The 20,655-nt window shown below is 38.1% G+C and overlaps 2 protein-coding genes across 2 annotated transcripts; both read left to right on the top strand.

Moving 5' to 3' along the window:
• Positions 1 to 252: 252 nt before the first annotated feature.
• Positions 253 to 5,764, top strand: LOC147398587 (putative inactive leucine-rich repeat receptor-like protein kinase At3g03770). Its single transcript, XM_086447828.1, has 7 exons — positions 253 to 2,425; positions 2,559 to 2,692; positions 3,366 to 3,609; positions 3,708 to 3,919; positions 4,012 to 4,037; positions 5,084 to 5,195; positions 5,309 to 5,764. Exons 1-7 carry the CDS (start codon positions 1,033 to 1,035, stop codon positions 5,537 to 5,539), a joined length of 2,352 nt encoding a protein of 783 aa, XP_086303954.1. The 5' UTR covers positions 253 to 1,032; the 3' UTR covers positions 5,540 to 5,764.
• A 1,560-nt stretch (positions 5,765 to 7,324) lies between these two features.
• Positions 7,325 to 17,005, top strand: CI51 (51 kDa subunit of complex I). Its single transcript, XM_086447827.1, has 3 exons — positions 7,325 to 7,483; positions 14,144 to 15,617; positions 16,643 to 17,005. Exons 1-2 carry the CDS (start codon positions 7,481 to 7,483, stop codon positions 15,602 to 15,604), a joined length of 1,464 nt encoding a protein of 487 aa, XP_086303953.1. The 5' UTR covers positions 7,325 to 7,480; the 3' UTR covers positions 15,605 to 15,617; positions 16,643 to 17,005.
• Positions 17,006 to 20,655: the final 3,650 nt, after the last annotated feature.

The following is a 20,655-nucleotide window of genomic DNA, read 5'->3' as shown; positions in this document are numbered from 1 at the left end:
TAGGTCTCGATGGTTTCCAAATAAACCGTCACATCAATAGAGAACCAAACCCTCCACCAGGATCCTTTAATTAATTTTTCCTATAATAAATAAAGTTGGGAGTACAAATAAAAGATTTCTTACTCAATAGAGAGCCAAACCCATCCAGGCACTACCGTAATTAGAACCAAATCCAGGTGCATTTCCAACTATCGCGGTAGAAAGAAAACAACTCGTTTTTCTGTTTTTTACAGTTAATTAATAATACTGTAACAGTCTCGCACAACGGCACTATCGCTTGACTAACTCACCACTATAATTCGCACTGGTACTGTTCTTCTGCTAAAACCTACTCCATTAATGTCCAGAACTCGATTTCTTCATTGAAGAAGTCCACGTTGCAGCATTAAATGCCCTAACAACTTCATCTACTGCACTCTCCAACAAACCAAATCACTCAATTCCCCCAAAAAAATTCAGCAAAAACATCACTCCTATATCTCTCAATATAGCTTGGTTTCTCTACGAATCTCTCTATTTTTAGATCTGTTTTCTTACTTAAAAAACCCAAATCATTCCTTCAAAATCCTTATCAAACGCATTAAAGGAACATTTTTTTGTTCATTTTCCTTGTTTCTCCTTCATGGCTTTTGTCAAACTTAGCTGAAAGACCCCATTTTTCCCGTGAAAATGCTCTATTTAGTACCCAAGAGGCACCTCTGTGCAATTTCTTCTCTGTTTATTTAATGGGTATTTCTCCAAATACTTGAAAATTTTGTTAAGAGATCCAATGGTGGAAAACTCCGTTTTGTGCATAGAAGGTAAGGATCTTCAATTGTTTTACCTTATATTTTCTTCATGAAAACAACTTCATAAGATCATCCATGGAGGTTCTCTTTTAATGCAAGTTTGTTTAAGCTCTGTTGTGGCTCTTACTGTCTATGAAAACCCAACATGTCTGTATTTCCTTAACAGCTTTTTTGAGTCACAACACATCTGGGAAGAAACCATTTTGATATTTTCAGCTTTGGTAGGTTTCTTTGGCCTCCTTTGATGAGATTTTTTGGGTTTTTATCGATGGAGTATTCTTTCTCCTTTATGTTAGTGTGTCTTTCATGGGTTTTCTTCATCCCTGGAACCCATCAATTGCAATCCTCTCAGACCCAAGTTCTTCAACAGCTAAGAAAACATCTAGAATACCCAAAACCATTGGAAATTTGGAATAATTACAGAGGAGACCTCTGCTTCTTGCCTTCGTCACCACAGATAAGCACTGTATGCCAAGATAATTCGGTTGCCGAGCTCAAAATCATGGGAGACAAACCTTCAAATATCACTAAGTTTGATGGTTTTCCAATTCCCAATCAGACTTTATCACAGAGTTTCTCCATTGATTCTTTTGTAACAACTCTTTCGAGGTTATCGGGCTTGAGAGTTCTTAGTTTAGTATCTTTGGGGATTTGGGGACCACTACCGGATAAAATCCATCGGTTATATTCTCTCGAATTTCTAGATTTGAGTTCGAATTTTCTATATGGTTCAGTCCCTCCTAAGATTTCTGCAATGGTAAAGCTTAAGATTTTGACATTAGATGGCAATTTTTTTAATGGTACTGTCCCTGATTGGTTTGACTCGCTATCGAATTTGATGAGCTTGAGCTTGAAGAACAACCAATTGAAGGGTCCGTTCCCTTCTTCAATTTGCAGAATTAAAACGCTTACTGATCTTGCTTTATCCCAAAATGAGGTTTCGGGGAAATTACCTGATCTAGGTAGCTTAACTAGTTTACATGTATTGGATTTGAGAGAGAACCAAATAGACTCAGAATTACCTAACATGCCCAAAGGGTTGGTCACGGCTCTTCTTAGCAAGAATGCCTTCTCGGGTGAAATTTCAGAACAATTTGGCACATTGCGTCAGCTTCAACACCTCGATTTATCATTCAATTTACTCCAAGGAACACCTCCCGCAGCGCTGTTTTCTTTGCCCAATATCAGTTATTTGGATTTGGCTTCCAATGTGATGACGGGATCTCTTCCGAACCATCTAAGTTGCGGCAGTGTACTTGGATATGTGGACATCTCGAATAATGGATTAATGGGTGGTTTACCTTCTTGCTTGAGCTCTACATTGGATAAGAGAGTTGTTAAGTTTGGTGGGAATTGCTTGTCTGTTGATCCACAACACCAGCATCAACCATCATATTGTGAAAAATTACGCACAAAGACCACAAAGACAACAAAATCTGGGTCTAGGGCCAAAAGTGTATGGGTATTAGTTGTGCTCATTGGAGTAACTGTTGTTGTCATGGCATTTCTGGCATTTGGTTTTCTTATTCTGTGTAGAAGATTTTGTCCACGAGGGACATCCGAGCAACAATTGTTGCCAAAAACAGTGCAGGATAGCTCAGTCACAGGAATCTCCTCGGAGCTTCTTGCAAATGCAAGTAAGTTATCTACTCGTGAGAACATTTCAAATAAACTTTAAGCATTTGAATGGAGGTTTCATTTCTCGTTTATAGGTTTAATTCTATGGATTTGGTAGCTAATTAGGACTGTTATTTCTTTCTTTTCCTTCAGGGTTTATATCTGAAGCGGTGAAGCTAGGGACACAAGGTGTCACAATATATCGGCTGTTTTCAATAGAAGAGTTAAAGGAAGCAACAAACAACTTTGATCAGTCAACTTTTATGGGTGAAGGTTCACTTGGGAAGGTATCTATCTATAACTTGGAATAGGCTTTGAAACTTTAGACGAAATGGATGTATTTTAAGAGATGGATTTCTCTTAGAGCCGACCTAATCTATGGGTGCAACAACCTTAACATACTTCATGTTAAGACCCAAACCAATGCTCCAAAAATACCAAAGCATTAATGGAATTAAAGTTTAAGCCCATTTTTTTATTCTTTCCAAGGACCCCACCCCCCCTTTCCATATCCCATACTATAGGGGGGCCCCATTTTCTACTCTCTCTCTCCATGACTTGAACCCTAGACGTAGGGTTGGCTCTTATACCAAATGTTAAGACCCAAACCAATGCTCCAAAAATGCCTAGGTGTTAATGGAGTGGAAAGTTTAAGCCTTAACCCAAGGATCCTAACACTTCGTATGTAGAATAGAGAAGCAATAATGAATGGAATAGGGACATGTGGGACTTACATCTCCCTTTGCCTCCAAAATGTTTTATGAATCACGAAAGAAATAATTGTGTATTTGCGCGTTCAAAGTATGCTCTCATGGACTAATTACGCCTAAATTTCTCCACCACTACAAACCTAGTTACTGTCTTATATGTTTTCTTCTCTATCAATAGGAAAGATGAATGCTATACTTAAGCTTTTAAATCCATTTAACAAACCATATTTCTCCATCTTTTATTTTCCAGATCTTCAAGGGAAGATTAGAGAATGGGACCTATGTTGCCATAAGGTGTTTGGCATTGTTTAAGAGATATTCAATTCGAAACCTAAAACTTCGGTTGGATTTGCTTTCAAAGCTTCGCCACCCAAATCTGGTTTGCCTTTTGGGACACTGCATAGATGGTGGCGAACGGGATGATTCAAACGTCAACAGAGTCTTTCTTATTTATGAATATGTGCCAAATGGGAATCTTCGGACCCACCTATCTGGTCAGTATGTCAAGAGTGTTCCACGTGTATGGATGAACATTGGTGGCAATTTTTATGTATTGGGGTTTGTTTAATCTAGTTACATTTATTTTGTGCAGAGAATAGTCCAGAAAAGGTTCTTAACTGGTCAGAGAGATTGGCAGTTTTAATTGGCATTGCCAAGGCTGTGCAATTTCTACATACTGGAATGATTCCTGGTTTCTTCAGTAACCAACTGAAAACAAATAATGTTTTGCTTGATGAGAATCGGATTGCTAAGCTTAGCGACTATGGGTTGTCCATTATCACGAAAGAAATTGACAAACTTGGGGTATGATTAATTGACGTTCAGATTAATTGGTACATTAAGGTTTGATTATCTTTAGTTTTTTCTCTGACATATATATTTTACTTGGATTGCAGGCAAAGGGAGAAAGGAATAAATCATGGTAAGCATCGACACTAATCAAAGGGAAATCATGGGTCTTAATCCACTTGTGTTAGAGATAGTAATTGTGATATATTATTCAGATTGTAGATTTTCTCTAGAACAAGTGGTTTGGTTAGAGTGACTAAATCATAAAATATTTTTAACAAACAGATAACTGGCTAAACTTCATGTAAAAACATATATGTGTGAAATATCTGGTTTAAATTATATTGGTAGGTGTGAAGTAATGGGTATTATAACTGATCCCTTAAACATAGAATATGTTTGATTCTAGAAAAAGGTTTGTTCTTATCCTTCCGTTACCTGTTCTTCATGGACCATTCATGTATGAAACTAATAGAGATGAACCTGTGATTCAATTGGTTGATGTTGCACATTACAATCATGAAGACTGGGTATCTTACCCTCACGAAGATGATACACACCAGACTTACGTGAATTGGTTTTAAAAAAAATGAGGGAAACTTGAATGGAAGTTCTCTATTTTTGGCGTTTCTCTTGCAACAAATCAAAGAGAAAGAACTTAGAAACTCAACAAGAAATAAATGACAATAACTTGAATGGAAGTTCTCTATTTTTGGCGTTTCTCTTGCAACAAATCAAAGAGAGAACTTAGAAACTCAACAAGAAATAAATGACAATATTGTGAACTAATTATTTTGATAACCCAATGTCTTAAACTACTTCATAAAAATTCAAAGGTAAAAAAATTAATTAAACCACATATAGTTTTGGTATAAATCTCCAAAGAAACATGTTCATTAAGATTAAGTAGCCTATTTTTCACAAAATTGTATCTCCAATGTAGTGCTATTTCTTTATTCTACATGGTCTCAAAGGGTCCAAAGACTATGTAAGGCTCCCACATAATAAGTCATAGTATTTTCTCTTTCTCCACTTTCTTATGGACATTTTGAAAAGGTCACAATTGGGAACAAACGAGAGATATTGCGCGATTGGATAGATATTTTCCACGTTATGTGCTTTTAATATGTAATCATGCTACAAGTTCTCAGTGAGCTAACTTTGGGTTCTCTTTTGCAGGCAAATGGCAAAACTAGAGGATGATGTTTGTAGCTTTGGTTTCTTGCTACTTGAAATGCTTGTGGGCCCTACAACAGCCGAAAAAGGAGATGCATTTCTGCTTAATGAAATGGTAGACTAAAACTGCTATTTAGATTCATCCTTAAGTCCTTGTAATTTATTGTTAGTTGCAGTTTTGTTTATTAAATATTCAATTCTTGAGTTGAGGCTCCAAAATTTTCACAGGCATCGTTCAGCAGCCAGGACAGCCGAAGACGAATTGTGGATCCGATTGTACTCAGCACTTGTTCTCAAGAATCATTGTCGATTATAATCTCCATAACGAACAAATGCACATCACCTGAGTCGATGTCCCGTCCCTCTTTCGAAGATGTCCTTTGGAACTTACAGTACGCGGCTCAAGTTCAAGCAACAGCGGATGGTGATCGGAGATCGGATGTTGCGTCACAACCTTAAATGTACATGGCATCACTACACCAGAGCAACAAGGCTACCCTCTTGAAGTGTAACATAGAAATGTGGCCATTTTCAGTTTGAATTCAGTTCTTCTGGTCTTGAAATTTTCTTGAAGAATTTATTTGTAATGTAAATGATTCTTATTTATATTGATTAGTGCAGGAAGCAAATCAAGTGGCTAATAAAGATTATTATTGAGCTTTTTTGTGCAACTTTTGCCGAAAATTTTATTGACCATCCGAAATTAGGTGAATGGTTGGACAGCTAAGATCATTCAATTGGTATGATTATGATAAGTCAAACAAACGATTATTTTTTCCTAACTCATCATGTATTATTTTGAATGGGTGGTTATTAATGTTTTATGGGTCATTGAATTGAATGGCTAATATTTCTTGATCCAAATGTCTTGGTGAATAATATATCATCAAATAGATATGGGTGGGAACATGAAAAATCGTGGAATCCAATAATTGTAACAACCATCTGTTTCTTGAGAAAACTGAAATTCATTATGGAAAGAGGGCCCTTGACCTCCGGAAAATATCATTGGTTTCTGAATTATCTCAAAGTGTGTTGAGTCCCAGAACTCTAGATGGTGGTGTCTATACATATTCCAATCAGCATATGGAACACAAATATTATGGTAGTAATAGTATAGATAGAATACCGACATGTGACCATCATATGTGAACAAACTTTCACAAGGTGTTGTTTGACTCAAGTGTTGCAATATCCAGATGTGATACAAAAAAAAAAGAAAAAAAATTGTGATATAATAGAGTCTTACAAAATAAAATCACAAACCAAGGTGAAGGTATGTAATTCTAACCTAATAAGATAATTTTGTTCATCTATCAACCTTTTTATTATCTTGATCGTTGAAATATAGTAGCAAAAGCAATGATTTTTTTTTTGAAGATTAGCGGCAGCGGGGGGGGGGGGGGAGGGGGGGGGGTGGTTGTCAGCCGTGAAAGACTGTCATCTCAAGGCCTTGAAAAGGGTATGCACTCCAACGATGCTATGCAAGATGCCTATTCATAAATATTTTATTATTTTTTAATTGAACAAAAAATAAACCCAAATAAATCACCAACAGTCCTGGAGTTTTCTCAAGTGTCATGAAGTCTCTTTAGAACTAAAAATGGAGATTTCAAAACTCCCTCTCCTAAATGATTATTGAAAATACCATTCTCCAAAATGGTGCATTGGAGACTCATAAAAGGATATTGGCTATGCAAAAGCATTTGATGAGCGATGGAGAATATGATGACTAATGCGCTTGGAGCAAACTCATAGGGAAATATCTAAAATGACTTTATTATGGATAGTCATTTTAAATATTCAAAGGATATGCTCATCCAAAATAGCTATTCATTAATATTTTATTATTCAACAAAAAATTCAAATAAATTACCAACCATCATGAAGTTTTTTTCGAGCTAAAAATGGAGATTATCAAACTCTCTCTCCAAAATGGTTATTGAAAACATCATTCCGCAAAATAAAGAGATAGAGATAGTGCCTTGGAGACCCATAAAAGACTTATGACTCTCCATCATTATACTTGGTGGGGATAGAGAGTAAGATGGCTAGTGTATTGAGTTGCTCATTCATACTTACGAATGCATCTAAGGAAAATTCAACCGCTAGAACATTTGGACGACAACCCACCACGAATGACGATATTAGTCCTGCCTTAGTCATTTTCATAAAAGTTAGAGGACATAAGAGTAATTAAACATACGAAAAAGGAAAAAAAAACGAAGAAGAAAATTAAAAAAGAAAATATTAATTAGCTACCCTCTCTCCAGAACTCCGCTACGGTGGGAGCGATCTCTCTCTTCTTCGAGTCTTGATCTGTAATTCTGCCATTAAAGCACGTTCGAGAGCTTGGTTTTCGAAACATCTAAGGATCTTGTCGCTATTCTGAAGCTCTTCATGGTACGCTGTCTCCGACTTTTTCTCTTTTTCTTCAGATTTCTCTTCATTTGTTCTAGGGTTTATATTATACTCTTTTAGACATATTTGCTGTGGTGAACATCGTTTAAGGGTAAAAAAAAATCAGATTAGGCGGAATTTTGAGCTTTATATTTTGGAAATTGAAATTCTTCTTACAGATTGTACTGTTTAATTTACCTTCCTGTGATTTCAAACAGCTCCAATGCTCATTTGATGTAGAAAGTGATAAGGCACCTGAAGAACTCTCTCTCTCTCTCTCTTTTAAATTTTATTTTATGGAATTTCAAGATATTAATCAACTGTGGATCCATATTCCATAAGGCATATTTATGAACATTTCTGTTATTATTGCTTCTGTTCACTGGCACTGGATAGTAAGCTCACCGATTCCTATTCCATTTTTCCCGTTGATTTGAACCCTTACATTGGCCACACCCATTAACTATGCATTGATACAGGTAGGGATGTTAGGGTGGTCCATGGATTTTGGAGCATCTGCTCACAAATTCTAAGGAACAGGATTCATGGATTTGATAATATAATTTAAATCATAAAAGCATAAGTTTGTATTTTTTATGTAATAATAATGATAATATAATAGGATAATCTCATGTTTTCTATCATATTCCTATAATACCTATTGACAAGAGAATACATAAATGTAATTTTCTATTTTCTGTTTTCTACATTGATGATTTCAACTGGATTTTTTTTAATTTTTTTTATGAATATAAAATAGATTAATTTTTTTAGGATAATATAAAATAGATAATCAAAAAGAAGAGGAGGTCAAGAAGATCCACCTACCGGGAAGCAGAATATAAAACAAGAAACCAAAGAAAAAAATCCAATGAAGCTACCAAGGCTCACTACAAACACTATCCGAACTAAAAATAATATCCTTAAAGAGATTGGCCCTTGAAATCCTCAAATTCTTGCACCAATAGAATAACAATCCCAAAATGTTGATAATTAACAATTGACAATCTTTTTATTTCCCTTTGAAAACCCTACATTTTTTGATAGATATAAAATTTTATAAAAGAAAAGGAAGAGAAAGGGAGGCCAAGGAAGCGACCTAACAAGGCAAAGAAAGGAAAGATAAAACAACAAAAAAGAAAATCTTGAGCAACGAATGAGGCTCCATCTATACAAAAAATTCTTCAAAAAAAATTCTTCTAAGCTCTTTAAACACCCCTACTCCATGATAGAGTGTTCAATAATAAATCTACTAGCTCTCATGCATGCTTCTTGGAGATATTGGGCTTTTTATACATGTGGTCGAAATAGAACATACAGCTCGCGAGGACGACTTTTGAGGATTTTGTTTTTAGATGGCACTCTTTATGTGACTAATGTAACTGTAGTTTTTCTTTGTTCATCTTTTGGAGGCTTTCTCGGCCTCCTTGTATTCTGTTTTCTCTCTTTATCAATATATTATACCTTTCAAAAAAAAAAAAAAAAAGGATTATATCCATGACTGATACAAGAACCTGATGCAAAGGATGTGCCTTACCTTCAAAACACCTATTGTTCCATTCCAACCCGATTTCCTAGCAAATGGCAAAGGGGGTTAGAGACCATAAAATTCTTCTTTTATGGGACGTCAAATTAAAATTTTGAAATTAATTCAATAAGGAGGCCGGAAAACACCAAGGAGTTTGGAACAATGAAAGGAAATGAACTCAAACCTCTCTAAAGAAGGAATAATGAATAAAGAGATGATCGACTGATTCACCACTTGATTTGCATAAGAAAGAAAATTTTGCAAAAGGAAGACCTCTAGCCATGATGTTTCCATTATGAGAATTTTACCAAGAGTCACAATCCGTATGAAGAAAGAAATCTTGGATGGGGCGTTTGGACCCCATATGGCTCTTACTGGGGAAGAAGATAGGTTGATAGGAAGCATCAAAAGGAAGAAGGATTTACAAAGAACACTTTCTTTATGCTAGCTACCCAAACAAATAGCAAAGGGAACTAAAGACCAAAGACGCATTTTCCTACCAAGAAAAAACATTGCTGCCAACTTTGAAATAGAAAGCTAACAAATCTCGAAAAGCCAATAAAATGCGAAAGAGACAGATGAAATGAGACCAAATAGTATAAGAAAAATTGCAATGGATTAAAAGTTGGTTGATTGACTCGTCATTCCTTTATACATTAAAAATGGTCAACTAGGATCTCAATTTCCATCCCCAACTTTATTATTGATCCTCACAACTATGCAATTCATTGACCATCAACTACGCAATTCATTGACCATCAATAGGCTTCCTTTCCAAGTCAGAAATCATCTATCTGATTTTCTTTGAAGATATAATTGAGTTTGATATTGTTGAACTGTTCATTGTACTAGTGTTCCTCCCTAACCTAAGTCCTTTGCTTGTGCTTCTTGTGACGATAATCTAGTCATCCCGGTTTTAATACGTTAGGCTCAAAATTGCCTAGTGAAACTTGTTAACTTTATTTATTTATTTATTTGGTAGGTTGGTTTGTGTGAAGACGGGGTCTTGATCCTAGGTCTGTGATAATACCACACAAAGACATTACCACCTCACCATGGTGGCTCCTTCGAAACTTGTCAACTTTGGACATATGTGAAACAGTCTATGACTGTACTTTGACATAAACTTGATAGTCACAAAAAATTCCATTCTTTTTAAAAAGTCTCATTTAAAAGTGTTTTGTACTTATAACACTTAAAAAAATAAAAAATCATATATTTATTTTATTTAAAAAATGCATTGTTTTTACTTTTTAAACATGTTTTCTACATTTTAAATGCGTTTTTTATGCTTTGAACATGTTTTTCAGGAAAAATAAATAAAAATAAGAATAGTAACCAATTATTTGTTGGCCAATGGTTAATTTTTATTGCCTTGTGGTTGTTTGTGATTTGATTCATAAATGTTTTTAATGTGGGATTTGATGATAATGTCTTGATGTTGGGTTTTTTTGTATCCTTTTTTTTAATAGTGTGTTATTTTTCTCAAAGGATACGTTGACGGTTAAACTTTTTGAGCATCATTAAATGTACAATTATGTGTGGACATATGTTATCATAATAGATTTTCAATATAGTTTTTTTCTTTCATAAATATATTGAAAATTCGAATGAATGCCTAATGTGTTATATGTTACATTTTTCTTAATTTTAATATATTTTTTATTCATCCCCCCCTCTTTTCCGAATTTTTTCCTTGTCCTTTTAAATATGTATTCCGACTTAGTGCCTATGGTTGTGGAAGAGAACATACAAATATTGTATACAATAATGGAGGGATAATGGCCTCAAACTATAGTCAATTAGCTGAAACTTTTCCCCCTGCCTTTGCAAACAGATAAGGTGGAGTTTTTGAAGTTCTTTAACCCGCCAAGTTACTTTTTACATGGTCAACCAACACAGAAGTTAATAAATAAACAGCTCAGATGCATAATTCTTATATTACATCAGTAGCTTATTTCTTTAGGCGGGCTTTCCAACTTTTGCAGATCTCGTAAATAGGACTTCAGACTTGAAATGTATCATAATAAATTGTAAACATAATTTTTTTAGAACTTCTCCTGTCTAGTTGAGTGAATAATTTAATTTCATAGCAAAAGAATCTCATATATTAAAATATTTCCAATCTTCTACTTGTGACTATATTGCACTGTTTATCCATATTCCATAATATAGAAGCATAACACAAAGACTGTTTTTTTTATATGTGGGCAAAATATAAGTCTATTATGGTTCACACCTCATCAATATTTCCATTTTAATGGGTAACTGAACCTATGCAGGAGCATTGGTCATGTTAGCATATTTCTTACCCATCAATATTGACTAATGTAGTGGTACGAGTCTTCATATAAAAGGTGCATTGCATGTACTTTGTCTTCATTCTACCTAAGATATCCCTCTGTAGTTTTGGTTTGGCATTTATCCATTCTCTAGGTTAATTGGTCAACACTATAGCATCTGCAAATAACATACACAAAGGAAATGATCGTTGAATATGAGTAGTTAATCCATCCATAACTAGTGTGAAAAGATGTGGACAGTCAATCCTTTGTGCAAACCGACCATATATTTGGATATTCCATTCTCTCACCATCTTGTGTTCTTATGCTAGTAACCTCTCCAGTGTACGATTTCTTAATAGAGAGATTTACTGGGCAGACCTATCTGTTGCAATTTTATTACAAAAACTCCCTTACTTTATCAAGTTTGTTACTAAACAAACCTTACTTTTATGAATCAAGCTAGCATGACGAACTTAGTAAAATTTCAAATCTTACTAAGGGTCCTTGGGCCCACATGGATTATCAAATGAGAAATTCAACACCACGGCCATCTAGATTTAATAGAAAAACTCATATTAAGAAAAGAATAATAATAATCTTTTTTGAGCTTGATCAAAGTTGTTGAAAATTGATGGATACCGAACTTCCAATTTTAAAACTAAAATTCAATAGTGAGTTTTTTTTTAAAGTTCTTAGAATTTTATACTTCATTACCTTGTGACATCAGATCATGTTTTTGGATGCCAAAAATTGATGCGGTTAGGATCCACTCCAATGTTTGCTAAGTAACAAATTAACTGCATCAATTTGAATTTATGACATGGATCCCCACTTCAAGGTTTGCTGGGTAACAAACTTGATAAAGTAAGGTTTAGTGGGTAACAAACTCCCTTGGAGTTGCCAGAACTCTGCCGGGTAAATCTCTCTTCTTAATAATGCAATGTATTTGCTCAAATCTCATTTTTTCCCGTAATTCCCATGAAATTAACTCTTTGGGGACTCTTATGTTCTGTTTTTTCAAGCCAGTAAAGACCATTCAAACATCCTTTCTCTTTTTTTTGAACTTTACCATTAATTATCCAAGTAAGAAAAAAAATAAATTATCCAAGTAAGAAAATCATTTTCTTTGTCTATTTGTTTCTTCCACTTTCAATTGAAAAAAAAAATACTTATAAAAAAAATGATAATGAAATTTGTACTTTACTGTTTAGAGCACCCTACAAATAAATATATTTTCGTAGTAATTGATGATCAAATTACATAATGGATAATCCTTTTTGGTTGTGCTACATAATATATGACTTTGTGCTTTTTTACTTTTCCTTTAAACTCTTTTGCAAATTATTCTTATTTAGAGAAATAAATCACCACTTTAGGCATTACCTGGCACTTTAGGCATTACCTGGGATGGGTAAACTGGACTTGACACACCACCTCAAAGTTACATTGCAGTTTGTCAACCAACTGAGCTATGGCTTCAAGCCCAATGCTTTTTGACTGTATGGATTGTTTTTAAGAAGCTTATGCCTCACCCTATTGAGGTATAGCCATGAGACGCGAGGCGTAAGCATCAATTATGTAGGTCCTTCTATGGCTTGAACTTAAAACAAATTATTTTGAAATTTCTTTTATCTTGACATGCATGGTGCAGGTATTGTCAGATGCAAGTGTTTCCAAATGACTGAATTTTTATTTGTGGAGAATTTAAAAATGCAAGAATGCGAAGTGCCAACTTAGCTAAATGGTAAGACGTGTGGAGTGTAGTTTCCACGTCCTAGGTTCAAACCTCCTTGAACCCAACTTCATTTGCCAACCACTTACCCTATACCTATCAAAAAAAAAAAGCGAGAATGCCAAACTCTTAAATCTTAAGCTTTGTGAATAGGACAATTATTCTTGTGATTGAATTAAATAGGTTCTAAAAAATACCTTGTTTACTTTTTGGTCTACCAATTGAGGAAAAAAAAATCATCTGCTAGTTTATGACTATTATTGACACTGACATCATGCTAGAAACGGACCTTGTTTACTTGGTCGACCAATCGAGGGACAATACTCGACACAATTTTATTGACAGTCATTATGCTAAAATATACATTTGTTTACTTGGTCAACCAAGTGAGGGACTACTAAACCCATTTTATTGACGAAGTCATTTTTTTATATAAATTTATGCAAAATCTTTCATTGTTCATAGTCCTATACTCCTATTGATCTTCTTTTCGTCTTCAGAATTCGAAAATTTTGATTAAGACAATTCACCAGACATCAACTGTACTTGTGCCACCTGAGTATTTTGTGCTCCTTATGTGAATCTCCCATAGTGAATCCATTGGGGGCATTTTCACCCTTTTGTGCTTAGGCTACAAAAGATCACATGGTCAGAGAATCGTGAGAAGTATGCCTCTAGAGGTACTTGAAAAGCTTTTTATGTATCTTGGTCAGAGATGGGAACATCCCTTCAAAGTCTTTTTTGTGGAGTACAATATTATTTTGTTGATTAGTGTATATCTCAATGGAATTTTATGGGTTGTTAATTTTTGTGCTTTACTATATTCCTAATGCTATTGATCTCACCTACCCACTCACCCAAAAGAAGAAAAAAGAACAGAAGAACTTCTAAAATCAGTTAGGTCCTCAGTGTACACTCATTGTTTCTAAATTACAGGTAAAATTAGTTTGGTCTTGGGTCTGCACTTATTTGTCCTAAACTCAGGTTATTTGTCTCTCTTTCAATGCTATAGTCGTTGTGAAGATTATGTTTAATTGACCTAATGTTGAAAAAGGCTACTTTTTAACTGATCTAGACATCTTTCTCTTAACTTAATCATACACGATTTCTTTCTGCAGGGCCCCATTAAGAACATTCTCTCTCTGCCGAGAGCAGCTCTCATTCGTCGCTATAGTGAGAAGTGGGACACTGTTCAGCGATCATTCAGCTCTCAAGCTGCAACTAGCTCAAGTACTCCACAGCCTCCACCACCACCACCTCCTACTGAGAAAACCCACTTTGGTGGGCTAAAAGATGAAGACCGCATCTTCACCAACCTCTATGGGTTGCATGACCCTTTCCTCAAGGGTGCCATGAAACGAGGTGACTGGTACAGAACCAAAGACTTGGTACTCAAGGGTACTGACTGGATCATAAATGAAATGAAGAAGTCTGGCCTTCGTGGCCGTGGTGGTGCTGGTTTTCCTTCTGGTCTCAAGTGGTCCTTCATGCCAAAGGTATCTGATGGCCGTCCTTCCTATCTTGTTGTCAATGCTGATGAGAGTGAGCCTGGAACGTGCAAGGACAGAGAAATCATGAGGCATGATCCACACAAACTATTAGAAGGGTGCCTTATTGCCGGGGTAGGCATGCGTGCCACTGCCGCTTACATCTACATAAGGGGAGAATATGTTAATGAACGTTTAAACCTTGAAAAGGCTAGGAAAGAAGCTTATCAGGCTGGGCTTTTGGGAAAGAATGCGTGTGGCTCGGGTTATGATTTTGACGTTCATATCCACTATGGTGCTGGTGCTTACATTTGTGGTGAAGAGACGGCATTGCTGGAAAGCCTTGAAGGAAAACAAGGGAAACCCAGATTGAAGCCTCCTTTCCCGGCTAATGCAGGGCTGTATGGCTGTCCAACAACAGTTACCAATGTGGAAACCGTGGCTGTTTCCCCCACCATTTTGAGGAGAGGGCCTGAATGGTTTGCTAGTTTTGGTAGGAAAAACAATTCTGGCACAAAGCTGTTTTGCATATCAGGTCATGTAAACAAGCCTTGCACAGTTGAAGAGGAAATGAGTATACCGTTGAAAGAATTGTTAGAGAAGCATTGTGGGGGAGTCAGAGGCGGATGGGACAATTTGCTTGCAGTAATACCTGGGGGTTCATCTGTCCCACTGCTTCCTAAGCATATATGTGATGATGTGATAATGGATTACGATGCACTCAAGGCCGTCCAATCGGGTTTGGGGACTGCTGCGGTGATAGTGATGGATAAGTCAACTGATGTTGTGGACGCGATTGCGAGGCTTTCTTACTTCTACAAGCACGAGAGCTGTGGGCAGTGTACACCATGCAGGGAGGGAACGGGATGGCTATGGATGATCATGGAAAGGTTGAAGGTTGGGAATGCTAAGTTGGAGGAGATTGACATGCTTCAGGAGGTCACAAAGCAGATTGAGGGTCATACGATCTGTGCCTTGGGCGATGCTGCTGCTTGGCCTGTGCAGGGTCTCATTAGGCATTTCAGACCAGAGCTCGAGAGGAGGATCAAGGAACGCGCAGAGCGGGAGTTGCTGGAAGCCGCTGCTGCTTGAATTTTCCACCCAGGTTTTCCTTGACTTCTTTCCCTTACCATGAAGTGAACTTGTTCTACAACCAAAAAAATTAAAAAAACAAAAAAAAAAAAGGGAAAAATTTAGTGACCTTGGATCATTGGGGTATTCATTGTGCACGTGCAGGGGGTTGATCCATTATTTGAATGATCTATCTTAGATGTACACCAAAACTTGATTTGATCAAAAGATAACAGCCCATCCATTTGATCCATATTTCGTTGGATTTGAAAAAAACATATTATGATCAGTCGAGAAAAAGCTTCTGGCATAAATGGTTAAGCTTGTTATATCTTGTCGATTAGTGATGTGGTAGATATGTCCTATATAACACCAATGGATCCCCACCATCCTTCGTTATTGTGGAGCTTTTTTGCCAAGATTTCACCTTGAAAGCCAGATGCTATCAATTTATGATAAAACTAATATCTTATGGACTGTGGGATATAGACAACAGTAGACATGGGGATGGTCAGAAGAGGAGTTTACAGCCCAGAGGGACTGTAATTGGTGATGCCATTGTTTCTGGTACAATAGTTCCTATCTCAATGGGAAATGCCCCACCTTTGAGTGCAGTTTGAACCATTGATCTCCCCAAATTTTTTCGAATAAGGCTTTGATGACGACGTTATTTAATGGGCGATACAAGTCATCCATTAAGTTGCCCAATTTACATAATTTCCAAGCTACTTAATTGTAATCAAAATGACTTTCTCAAAAGGTTCTTTTGTTTGGAATGTCTCAAATTCCACTATGTAAGTTAGTTTGTGATAAAAACAGTGCGCCATATGATAGTCTCATGGAGATAGTTACAAGGATATCTGTTATTTAATGTTAAATTGTTAGTTTCTAACAAATATCCTCCTAATGTTTAAAATAATATCTTATTTAAAAGTGTTAGTTATAAAAAATAAGCCATGACATTACATAAACATGTGCATCTCCCCTAGTATGTACAGTTTGGATAAGTTTTGTCAAATATAGTTATTGTTTATAATAGTTCCATCTTTTTTTGTGTAGGAAATACCTGATCAGGTGGATTCTATGGAATAAAAGGATCGAACGAACTTCGTGCTAACTTATATTTCCTCCAAACCTACAAAATATTTGTATGTGCCCATGCTCAGTGATTTACTTGAGCGAAGACTATTTTTTTATCTGTCCAAGGTGGAAATTGCAATTCCTTCTGTACTTTTCTGGAAATGAACCATCAGGTTTTTTATTTTTCCATCTTTGTTTGAGTGTAGGAACTCATTTGCAGTCTGAATTCTGAACATAGAAAACATGATGGATGTAAACCATATTCGGACAAAATTGCGCGTCTTTTCTGCATTATGTCTTCCTGAAATAAAATGATCAATACTTGTTTCCTTATAGATTAAACCATATTCCGAGTTTTGTCAGGTTTGCCGACCACAGTAATTGAGATGGGTTGTAGACAGATGGTGACATCAGATGGGGTCAATTTTCGCACTCTACCATTTGGAATAGTTTCTGAACTTGTCAGAGTTTGGGTCCATCTGTTATATCTTTTGCAGGGCAGGGCAGGCTAGGCCGCTTCAATAATTTGAAGAATCCTCCTCGTTACAAGACGGGTGGTATTTTGAATTTATTTAACATCCTTACATTTCTGCCAAAATTTGGAATGCCTCCTTGCAAATATCACGTGTAATCTTATCGGGAAGTGTGTCATTGAGAACTCTCCAAAAAGACTGAAGTTCCTTGGCCTCAATATGATTGTCTAGGCTGAACTAATCATGAGAGGTCTATAAGTTTTGAGTTATTTGGGTGACAAGGAATATGTCTAGTTTCTTCGGTTATAGACCTAGTTTGAAGAAATATTTAATTCCAACGTTCTAAAAGAGTTGGGGGAAGATCCAAATGAACGTGGATGATGGAACAAACAAAGATTTGCTGAGCTGATGAACCAATGGCATGCCTCCACATGTATTTTGAAAAAGAAGAGTAATTCGTTAGTGGAGAGAAAATTTCTGAGCAGTTTAAGTACTTGAATTTTAATTTTAATTTGTTTTTTCAATACCCGTGGGGGCATACCATTGGTTGTCATGTTGGCACTTAGAATTCGAGACAGCAAATATCCGTTCTGGAATCTGGATGTGATGGTGAAAAAAAAAATATGGAGGAATGGTAATTCGGTTTTTTGGAATGTGGGGGGAAAATTCTTAAGCACAGACACATGGCTCAAATAAGGGTCGGAGATTAACGATTTTAAGGTCGGACGAACCGTGACTCATGCTCGGTTTATTAACCTCGACGAATGCACGGATTCTAAGTTCGGAACTAAGCCATCAGTCGGTGAAGTGGTCCGGGCAACTGCCTCATAGGTCGGTAGGACAGATTTGACAGGTGTGTCAGTGATAGACAGTCAGTCCTGACAACCCACGTCATGGCAGACCAACTCTGATTTTCTCAGAAGTGATAGGGCAGTTGCAACAACTCCTGCAACTGACATGTCAGAGAGTAGGCTAACTACCCTAGGTCACCTCAAGGGATGGCACAGAAAACGATCAAGTTGAACGCCTATATAAAGGAGAAGACTGTGAGTAAAAGGGGTCGAATTCTTCTTCTCTAAAAGATTACACTAATCAATTTGACTAACTTGATCGTCGGAGTGAGCTGATTTGCAGGTCCTCCCGAGCTTGAAGAGAAGGAAAGTGTAGAGCCATTTCGTGCATCTACAATTTGGCGCCGTCCGTGGGAAACTTACAAGGAGAAAAACGACCAAGATGGGAAGAGCTAGAGGCGAAAATCGTGGAGAGCCATCAAACCCACTACTAGCAGACTCGCCCCCAAACGCGCCGGACCCAATGCTTGCAATGTACAACTTACTCACGGAGATGAGAGAGGAAATGCGCAGGGGGTTGGAGAAACAAAATGATGAGATAGTGGAAATAAGAAGGGAAAATGAGGAGCTCAGGCAAAGGTTAGGCGAGCGTGCGGAGACCGAGGAAGGCCCAGGGGCAGAGCGGAGTAGCGATCATCCTGTTCGAGCGGCAAGAACGGAGGTAGATTGGACCGAAGATTCAGCAGCAGTAAAAACGCAGCAAGGAAGCTCCGAGTTAAAGAAACGATGACGAGGAGGGAAGTGGAGGAAATGCTCAGAAGAAGGGATGAGGAATTCGCCCGCGGAAGGGACCCCGCACAAAAGGTAAGGAACGCAATTCGGGAACTTAAAGGGACACCATTCTCGCCGGCGATAATGAAGTCAGAACCACCCAGGTCGTTCCACATGCCAAAGTTTGAAACTTATGACGGAACATGAGATCCTATGGATCATATACTGCAATACAGAAGTCAGATGGTGTTGTACCAGAACGACGATCCATTGCTCTGCAAGCTATTTCCGTCAACCTTGAGGCTCGAGGCCATGATGTGGTTCCAGGCCTTACCAGTTGGAACAATAACAAATTTTTCCGAGCTAGAGGAAACGTTTGTTGGGCAGTTTGTTCATCTGCGAAGGAAGAAGGTCGGAGTTAACACTCTATTTAACCTTCGACAAGAGTCTGGGGAGAGTATTAGATCGTTCGTAACTCGCTTTCGAACAAAAGCCCTGGATGTAGAAGGCATGGACGAGGCAACTGCCTGCGCGGCGTATATCACTGCGGTCATCCCGGGAACACGGTTGCATGAGTCCTTGATCAAGTCTGACCCGACTCGTTTGGAAGATCTGTATGCGAAGGTGAAAAAGTACATCCTGGTGGAAGAATCGGTAAAGGGCAGGAGACGAAGCGCTCAAACAGTGGCCAATAGTGAAGGGGGAATGGACGTTGCAAAGTTGCCGGCACACCTCGGAGGGGAAGGAAGCAAGAAAAGGCGGAGAGATTCGAACGAGCAATCATGGTGGAAGAGAAGCCGGGTGTATACCCCGCTCAATGAAAAACTATCCGTGATACTGAGGCAAATAAGGGGGGAACCCGACTTCGTCCAGCCACCATAGGGGTATAAGGGGAAACCCGGCAAACCGTATTGCGAGTATCATGAGGCTGAGGATCACCCTACTGAGGACTGTTACAGGCTGCGCCATATCATCCAGGATATGATCGAAGTAGGGAAGCTCAAAGGTTATGTCTCCGCGGGAGGAAGGAAAAGAGGGGAGATTACCGAGAGAGCCGAACGAAAGCTCGAGCAAAGAAGGCCAACTAAAGGAGGGCGTCGAGAGACGGAAGAGCGTAGGATAGTTCATACCATCACAGGATTATTAGGGGCCGAAGTGCCGTCTAGGTGGGAGATTCGAGAGAAAGTGAAAAAGATCCGACATATGGTCGGGGTCAACAGTGTGGCATCAGGAGTACGGATGGCCGGAACGACGAACCACGGAACTGATTCCCAGGCAATTGTGTTCACGGAGGATGACCTGAAGGGAACGGCAGGGCCCCATTAGAACGCACTAGTCATCGCACTCCCAGTGGTAAATGTCGAGCTCCGAAGAATACTGGTGGACCCTCCACCAGGAAGCGCGGTGGACATTATCTTCCTGAGCGCGGCAAAAAGGATGGGGGTTTCAGAGAGTCTGGAACCCAAACCGACCCTTGTCTATGGGTTCAATGGTGCTCCGAGCAGCCCGGTGGGAGAAATCACGCTCCCGATCACCGCATGGTCAAAAGTGGTGATGACAAGATTCGTGGTAATAGATGCGGACTCGGCCTACAACGCGATCCTGGGGCGAAGGTGGATACACGAGATGAGGGCGGTCCCGTCGACCTATCATCAAGTCATTCGTTTCCCGGGAAAGGAAGGAATAATGGAAATTAGGGGTGACCAGGAGATGGGGCAGAGGTGTTTTCACCTGGCTTTGAAGCAAGACCGAGGGCCCGAGTCCGTCCCCCTGAAGAAAAGAAAGGTACCTCCAACTGCTGGTGAAGCTTCGTAGCAATTACAGAAGCAGCCGCAGCGAGAGCAGCGGGTAACGGTTGAAGAAGTCGAAGCCGTGGACCTCGGCGATAATGGAGGACAGCTAGTTAGTATTGGCACCACAATGTTGCAGGAGGAGAAGACAGCACTACTCCAACTTC

The sequence above is a fragment of the Akebia trifoliata genome, chromosome 7 (genome assembly GCF_017979445.1).
Source record: "Akebia trifoliata isolate Shusen 1 chromosome 7, ASM1797944v1, whole genome shotgun sequence".
Classification (NCBI taxonomy): domain Eukaryota; kingdom Viridiplantae; phylum Streptophyta; class Magnoliopsida; order Ranunculales; family Lardizabalaceae; genus Akebia; species Akebia trifoliata.
The sequence above is the reverse complement of the archived record's forward strand: the minus strand, read 5'-3'. Positions and strand labels throughout refer to the sequence as shown.